Raw genomic sequence first — 9,083 nt, forward strand, 5'->3', positions numbered from 1 at the left:
CATTGCATGTTGCAGAGAAATCGCGCGAAATGTCGAGGGGGGGCCTTTTAGCCCCCCCCCCCCAAGTCTTTTTAGGGTTAAAAAAACATTGGTGAGTTGCGAGTTATCCATGTTTGGTAAGATTTGGCCATAGGAGGATATTTGGGTGTATAAACAAAACTGCATTCCAATGAATTTGTTTCGTCTTCCGATTGATCTTTGAAAAAGAAAAAGGTAGGAAATACACTTTCAATTTCCTTGTCAATTTTTTTTTTTTTTCAATCCCACATGTAAACAAATACGATCAGCTGAGGTCCAAGGTATGCATTTTGATGAATTGCTTTAAACCAACAAAGCCTGGCTAGAGTTCCCCATTTTCTTTTCCTATAGTCATATTTTAATGGCAGTCCTAAGTTTTGCTGATCTTGCTCTGGGGTTGATTTCTACCTCTTCCTCTGTGGGTAACAAGACCTTTTTCTTCACCATTTGCCATCCACTCCCACAGCCCTCTTCTGCACTGCTGCTCTTCCCTGCCATTCGCTTTTGCCGTAGCGAGGTCCCTTTCTCGGCCACGTCCCGCCCCTGCAGCGAGCGCTTCACGACTCGGTCCTCCAGCGAGTGGAATGACAGCACTGCCAGCTTGCCGCCGGGCTTCAACGCGCCCCTTGCAGCCTCCAGGCCCACGGCGAGCTCGTTCAGCTCGTTGTTGACGAAGATCCGCAGTGCCTGGAATGTCCGCGTTGCAGTGTGGCTGGGGCGTCCGAGCTTGTCGTGGTTGCCCCTGGCGGCGCGGTGTGTAAAGGTGCACGCCACCACTGTCGCCAGCTCCTGAGTGGAGGAGAACGGCTGAAAGTTTGTGCGGTAGTCGACGATAGCCTGGGCAATTTTCTGGGCACTAGGCTCTTCTCCGTAAGTCCGCAGAATATTGACCAGAGTAGAGAGGTCGACCGAATTTACGACGTCAGCCGCGGTAGGTTGTTCTGGGAACCTAGCAGTCACAATAAATCATAGTTTACACAAACACTGATGGAAAATTACCAGTAAAAGACTATTCATAAGACTTATTAAATGGATAAATAAAATACCAGTCTGCTTTCTGATAACTATGACTATGTGGCGGCAAATCATTTCCATTTCATTGTCTTCAGTGGGCAGAAAATTTGCAGGGATGCTGTTTTGTGAATTCAAAAACAAATGACAAAGGCAGTGCATAATGAAAACACACAAGTGCAACTTGGGTACTCACTACATAAAGTCAAATTAATTTGTTGGTGATATCTCTTTACAGATTTATATCATCCATCCCACAAAATGATTTTTTGTTTTTTTCAAATTTAAATTTTTAATTCAAATTAGGTCACATTGGTAACTTCAATGAGGTTTTCTCAAAAACTGGAAACAGGCTTTCCAATGGATGTCCATTGTGTCCATCCTGCATCAGTGAAATTGCCATTAAGCGCCATGTTCAAATTTTTTGAGCTCTTAAGACAGGACAAGTGACATGCTTGCCCAAGCATCAATTTATGCACACCTATTACATAATGTTCTGGTAGGCACACCACTGATCTTTCCAAGTGTGCAAAGTAGAATTCAAAGGTAACATAATTATGGGGGTAGAAATTCATAAAAAACAACAAAAAACTGTAGACAGAGTGGACCATTTTCCATCCATCCCTACAATACGAGGAAAAGAAAGAAACAGGTTCAGAGAAGAAGCATAAACAGGTTTTGTGTGTGTGTGTGAGGAGGAGGACTTATAAATGATATGCAGCCTTAGATAAACAAAAACAATAAAGAGAAAATACACAAAAGGAAAGAGAAAAGACAAAAAAATGAATAAAAAGGAAGAAGGAAAAAGTAGTGAAAAGTGCATGTGTATGCCATAAAAGGAGAAAAAATGAATGAATTTTTAAACAAAGACACCTGTCATACATTACGGGGACAAAATATGCATAGAATGTTAACCCGTTGAGGACAAGTCAGGAGTATGTACTCAGGCAGGACGGTATCTATGGGAAATGCATGTTGTAGCAAAATCAGTCCGTCCTCAACGGGTTAAAATGTACACATGCACCACTATAAGACAACAACACAGCAGAAGGAAAAGAGCGTGAGAGTGAGTGTTTGAAACTGAAATACAGTCCGACCTCTCCTATCCAGCCTCCCTTTATCAGGCCTCTCTCTTATCCGGATGCGATCACGGTGTGACTGTTTTCCTTTTTTTTTTCAATCATAATTGCATAATGAGGGTGAAAAGGGGGATTTCAAACTCAATCAAAATTTCCACACAAACTCACATGAATTATGTATTACTGAAAAAAACGAAATACATTCACATCTAATTTTCATCGAAATAACATGCATTCAGATATTCACTATCCCAAAATCACCACAAGAACGTGGTCACAAAACTTTGTTCATTGAGCTGATTATCTGCGTGCATTAAACATTGAGTCTTCCATATCCGGCCTAATCCCTTATCTGGATGAGCGCAGGTCCCGACATGTCCAGAAAGAAAAGGTCGGACTGTACATTAACCTGTTGAGAACGGGCTGATTTTGCTACAACACACATTTCCTATAGACACCTGCCCGAGTATACCTAGGACTCATCCTCAACGGGTTAACAGGTTAATGTCTGCAACCGAGCACCGAGCCCCCTCGAGGAAGAGGTCTCGGTACCACGCACCTGTCACCATCCATCCTCATGTCTAGTGGGCCATCCCGACTGAGGGAGAAGCCACGCCCTGGGGTGTCCAGCTGGAAGGAGGAGCACCCCGCGTCAATGAGGACCCCATCAAAGGAGCTCCCCTCCATGCCCCCGGCGGAGAGCAGCTCTGGTAGTTCGCTGAACCTGCCCAGCATCGGCTGAAGACGCCCCCTGTTCAGCGTAGACAACGGAGTTTGAAAAGATAAATGACACTCAGCAAAAGATGTTAAAGATACATTACGCTGTATAGGCTCAAGTTCAAGACTTATTGAATTTTTGTCTGAAAATACTCGAACTCCTTTTGACACCCCTACATGATCAACATTAACCCATCGAAGAGGAATCCAGAGTATATTCATGCAGGTGTCTACAGGAAATGCATGTTATAGCAAAATCAGCCTGTCTTCAATGGGTTAAGGTACATATTGTACACCCCCCCCCCCCCCCCCATCCCCCTTCCCCGCTTTTTATTGGAAGTCACAGTGCAGGGTGTCGAAATAACCCGGTCGATAGTTTCACACATTCATAAAAAATGAAACAACTGACACAATGCATCTAAACGGTACTGGTACCCACAAGTTCTTTTTGAATTATTAAAGGTATTAGCCCACATTTGTAATCCTGCAGCAATTGGTCTCATAGTTAGCATGGAGTTTGGGTATGATTGCAGTAACACCTGTGCAAAATTTCGTTCCAATTAGTCCATTACTTTCATAAAAATAAATGAAAATGCACCGTATGCATGCGTATAACGCTCGCTAGCTCCGGTCCACGTACGTATACATTCATGCGATACATGTGTAAGTTACAGTACATGTACGTACATGTAGCTAGCCCGCGCTCGTAATGCAATTTTGGGTCGGGTTGACCCGGTTTGAAAATTGATTTTAAAATGATGATTTTCTCTCTTTTATCGAATGGTATAGACAAAGAGCAACAGGTGAGGTATGTTACTGTTATAAGTTGTACTTGAAGTCATATTGGACCTATTTTATGCAGTTTTGATTTTCGTAGGTTTGCAAATGTGGGCTAATACCTTTAAGTTTCTATTTCTTCATGACTTTGGCCCCCTCTTTGTGAAAGCAGGTAGAACAGGCCATTGGGATTCAATTAATATAAACAGACAAACAGATAAGTATGGCAAGTCAGTACATAATCTGATGAATAGAAATATAGAAATAAAACAGAAGCAAATGATACCTGAGACAAAAAACATGCAATATGGTTGAGTACCTATAAATCTGTTGTTTATATTTCGCACCAAGCATACCTCCATTTGCTTTATGGTCAGATAAGAAATGCACTCTTAATGTGCTTATGAGATGACATATTACAGATTGAAGAAAACATGGATATGCATTTAAAGTAAAATCCTGTGCAAAATTACTGCACAAGCATCTGCATGGAACCGACTTTTGAAATGATTAAAATCATAAGATATATCCAATGCAAAATTATTGCACAAGCACCCACGTAGAACAGACTTTTGAAGTTATGGAAAAAATGAAATATATAGATGAATAATACACAAAAAAATAAAATGATGCACTTGTGCAAGGTGTGGTTTTAGTGAAGATTAGTTGTGCTTTTCCTGACTGCAGACTTCTAAACTTTGGCAACTTTGATTTTTTTTTTTTCCAACTTACTCATAATGTTGACTCATCTCCAGGGCAATCTCATGAGCAGCTGGATCCCTGTCCAGAGCATGAACTTTGACCCCAGGGGCACTTTCCAAGAGAGCCTGGGTGTGACCTCCTCCGCCAAAGGTCATGTCCAGGTATGTCTTGAGAGGAACATAGAAAATATTCACTGAAGTGTGTGGGATACACTATATACATGCACACATAGAAGGCTCTTGCTGAAGTATTTTCGAAGCATTCAAAGAGGCATAAATATGCTCAATGAAGCTTACAGTAGGATTTCATGTTGAAAACACGCCAAACAGTCAAGATGATAGCTTTTTGTTTCTCTTGCCCCAAAGGTGAATGGATAATACTTGTGAGTATCTCATCCTTTCGATACCTTAGTCATTTCAGGAAAACATAGAAAATATGATAGAAATACACAATACCTTCAAAGAGTCATGCACGATTCAATTCCTCACACATACAGCTTACAGCGTATGGTTACTTTTCACTTAATTTCTGCCACTACTGTGTCTTCAAAATGGCAAGCCTCCCAGACAAATTTATCAAAATAATCAAGATGTGTCATCATGACCAAGAATACAATTTTGCAGTCTGTTTTGGGAATATGTTTTGAGTACCAGCCATTTTTTAATACAAAAAATAGCCATAGCTTGGTCATAAAATTTACACCACAGCAAAGCTTGCATGCTTTGTTGCACTACATTTCTATCATAAACATTTCTACTTAAAGTTACATGGCTTTGAAAAGTGAAATGTTTTTTAAGAAGCAGTCACATGTGCTGTGGTCTCAGAATAAGGTGGCACAAATGGGATTTACATCATGGCACAGAGAGCCTTTTAGTAAGCGTCCTGCTGTCCAAGGTCTGGAACAGACGTGGGCACACTGTTTACTGTAAAACATGATATTTTCGCGGCATGAAATTTTCACGAATTGGAGCCGACAGTCTTTTACGCTGCATATAAGTTTCGCGAGTTGCCTCTAGCATTCCATGCATATAGTGTAGGCAAGAACTTTTGTGTGCATTTGAATTCAGCGAATATTGGCTCTTGCAAAATTTGTGAAGTTAAAATGCATGCGAACATTGGTTTTACAGTACCTCGTTTCCCTGCGGAGCAAAGAATGACATCACATCCTGGAGCATGACGGGTGTGTGGAGGCGATCAGTGGCCCTGTTACCATAGAGACCTGCATCAGGCATTGTTGTGTCATCTTCTTCATCCTCTCCCTAAATGAAAAAATAGATGAGCAGCTCAACTTGGGATGTCATAAAAAAAAAAAAAAACACTTCAAGTCTTTCTGTGCGGTGATATGTTTGACAACTTCAGCAATTGAAGCATAAGTTTGCCCATGACACAATCTACATGTTAAATATGCAACACACTCAGTGCACTAGAGGGCCTTGATATTAGAAGTCTTATCTTCCTCTATTATCTGCGGTACACTCTTCTTCGTTGTGAGTGTGTGTGTTTGTGAGAGGGAGAAACAAGAAGAGTGTAGCAGATGCTATCAAACTGCTACGTTTTTAACCCTTTCTGTGCCAGGGACTTTGGACAGTGTATACAGCACTTTGGGGTTTGCTATGCCAATCGGTACTCACAGAAAAAAAAAAAAAAAAAATGGTTAGGCGAACCGGAGGCATTTGTCTGGCCAGTAGCAAAGAAATGTCTGAATGCTACCATCAAGGACAGTGTTGTATGCTTCCAATGTCTCGTCTCAGCATAGTTTGTTTTATGACTGCATCTTGTCTAGGGGGCGATCAAAAGCAACCTCGGAACAACATGTGCCTGAAGAGTGCCATGGTCGATAAGTTTGATGACTTCATTGCATGGTCATTGAATTCCTAAGATTGTATACAAGAAGTTCATTTTTGTTCTTGTTTCATGGTAACCACTGAGACTGAACAGACGCACACACAAAATATTACTGTTAAATAAAATGATAATATTACAAAAGTGGCAGGATTTATAAAAATAACAGAAAGCACATTATGTGAATATTAGCCATTTCATATGCTAGTGGAAACATCCAGGGAGCTTCATGGGCAAGGGGAGTGTATGGTTACTATTTGTGACCCGCTACAACAAAATGATCCTAAAGTCGGGCGAGGTCGATTATTTGAAAATTGCATGACAAAATTCCCTTATCTTTCTGCTTTAAATTGATATAATAACTCATTTTATAAAAATAATCGGCTGCGGAGATATCGATGTTTAAAAGAGAGCATGTCGAGACGTCTGGGAAATCACTGTTTCGAAAAAAGCGCCCTGAAAGTTTTCCTTGCGACGCAATCGCAATCAAGGGACACGCAAGTTAGCTTTCACCTACGGACAATAGAAGGTAAACCCTAGCAACCCCCGAAATGCTCATTCAAGCACAGCGTCGGCGGTCTCCTCACCGACCAATCAGTGACCAGGATGCCAGGAGAAGCAGCTGGATATAGCGCACCCCGCTCGCACGCTCCAGTCGACTTGGCAGTGTGCGAGCTTCACGCTTCGGTTAGCGGCAAGCAGCAAACTGACCAATGAGATCACTCCGGTCGTTGTTAGGGGCGGAGCCTATCTGTGGCGCTCAATCCAAATTTTCGAACCAGTTTCTGCTTCATTGAAACGCCAAAAAACATGGCCCAGAAAAACGCTATTTTTTTGTCTTTCCTTTCATCATTTTGCTTCAAAATTTCGACAGATGATAGAAGACATATCAGACTCCAATAATAGGTCAAAATCAGAAAATCGTAAGTTTTCACCAATTATGATGCTCTGACTTCAAACTCGATTTTCACGGCTTCGACCGTGCGCGACTTTAGGACCTTTTTGTTGTAGCGGGTCACATTTTATCAGAGTACAAACCTCTGGAAAATTTCTCTTGCTAGCTACAACTCCTCGAGGTTTGCCCCGCCCGGAGCCTCTCCCGTGTAGACTTCTCCTTCCGGCTCTGCTTGTATGGATGCCATCCCCTGATCTCTCCAGCAGGCTGCTTTTTGTTGTTTGGGTGGGAACTACACATTTGGAGAGCCTCGTGACGAAGCCTAACCTCTGGATCAAATTTCTAACAGAAGACATAATGGGTACCCAACTCTGTAAAAATAAAAAAAAAGAATACATCATAAAGATTAACCCATTGAGGATGGGCTAATTTTGCTACAACACGCATTTCCAGTAGAACCCTGCCCAAGTATACTCAGAAATCATCCCCAACGGATTAAGATAAATATGACGAATATTATAGATCCCAGAACATACAAAAAAAAGAAACAAAAAAAAGATCTGTATAAATCTAGATGCTATTGCCATGAAGTAGCTGAGTGTGAAACATTAGTGTCCCAAGTGGAGTAAACACATAATAGAATACCCATTAAAAGACGGCAGAAACACGTACTCCAAGACTAGAGCTAATAATAAATTTGGTTAATATTTTCAGACGTAGGCCTAGACGTGCTCAATGTCTGCTGCTTTAAATGATTTAATTGCATTATTGCATACTTGTGATTACAAATGCATCGATGTCCACTCCATCAAGACAAAGCTTGAGAGCCTACCAAATTCTAATTTCTTCACTACCGGTATTGTTGTGCTTTGTAGAATAGCTACACGTATCCATGGCACTTGTCTGGGGGAAAATCCTGAAACAAAAACAAAACAAAACAAAACAAAACAAAGCCAGAAGATCCACCACAGTTGACAACTGGCTGGACCATGTACCGGTACACCCCGAATGCCGAAGTCCGATTTGTTACCTGGTGGGGAGCTACATTCTTTCTGTTTCTGTTGTAACAGTTAGATCCAAGTGTTGGAAATGAAAATAAATGAAATGAAATGAATGAATGCATGAATGAAATGTTCCCACACATGCTTTATCAAAGACAAGTAAACAAACAAACTGGATCTGGATCTGGATGAATACGCTAAAAAACTCTGGGTAGAGTATCACTCAGCACTGTGGTGTGATGTGCAGCTAATCACAACGGAGGTGACGCTGGATCGCTTCTTTGAATGTGTCAAATTTATGAATCTGCTTTATATTACTTGGCAGATTATTCCAATCCTTCGCTGTTCTATGGAAGAAGGAGTTGGTGAGAGCAGTTGAAGAACCGTATGAAGTAGTATGATTATCAGGATGATAACTTCGGGTTGTCATTTGTACCTCTCGGTGCTTGAGCGGGGCTGATATAATCCTTGAGCTTTAAATCAATGTTACCGTGCTTTATTTTATGAAATGTTGATAACTTTAAAAGCTTGCGTCGTTCTGGGAGTGGATGAAGTTTGAGATTTTTTATCATTCCAGAGACAGAAGATTGCCACTTATAATCATTACAGATGAATCTGGCTGCTCTATTTTGTACTGCTTGAATCTTAGAGATGTTACGTTGAGTGAAGGGGTCCCATACTGTACAGCAATACTCCAAGTGGGGACGCACTAGGCTCTTATATGCTTGTAATTTAACATTTCTCGGTGCATTATGTAGATTACGACGAAGAAAGCCAATCATGCTGCTTGCTCTGGCTGTAGTTATATCAATATGTCTATTCCATTTTAAGTTGTCTGATAAGACAACTCCTAGAGGTATTTGTGACTGGACACTGTTTCTAACTGGTGACCGGATAAGGTGTACGTGTGATGAATGGGTCGAGACTTCCTTGTGAAGCGCATAACGTTGCATTTGTCATGCTGACATATTAATTCTACATCTGTACGACAATTCAATAACAGCAACAGTCTGGCAAGTAAATGTACTAACTGTTATTTGT

General features: G+C 41.1%; 1 protein-coding gene across 1 annotated transcript; it reads right to left on the bottom strand.

Annotated features, from left to right (window-relative positions):
- Nucleotides 1-369: 369 nt before the first annotated feature.
- On the bottom strand, nt 370-5,488 carry LOC139732366 (12S rRNA N(4)-cytidine methyltransferase METTL15-like). Its single transcript, XM_071643233.1, has 4 exons — nt 5,435-5,488; nt 4,335-4,471; nt 2,668-2,859; nt 370-967 (listed from the first exon to the last, which is right to left on the bottom strand). The coding sequence occupies exons 1-4, from the start codon at nt 5,477-5,479 to the stop codon at nt 370-372; spliced, it is 972 nt and encodes a 323-aa protein (XP_071499334.1). The 5' UTR covers nt 5,480-5,488.
- Between the last annotated feature and the right edge of the window lie 3,595 nt (nt 5,489-9,083).

The sequence above is a fragment of the Diadema antillarum genome, unplaced genomic scaffold (assembly GCF_040938485.1).
Source record: "Diadema antillarum isolate AM-2024a unplaced genomic scaffold, OU_Dant_1.0 seq00000415_RagTag, whole genome shotgun sequence".
Lineage (NCBI taxonomy): Eukaryota > Metazoa > Echinodermata > Echinoidea > Diadematoida > Diadematidae > Diadema > Diadema antillarum.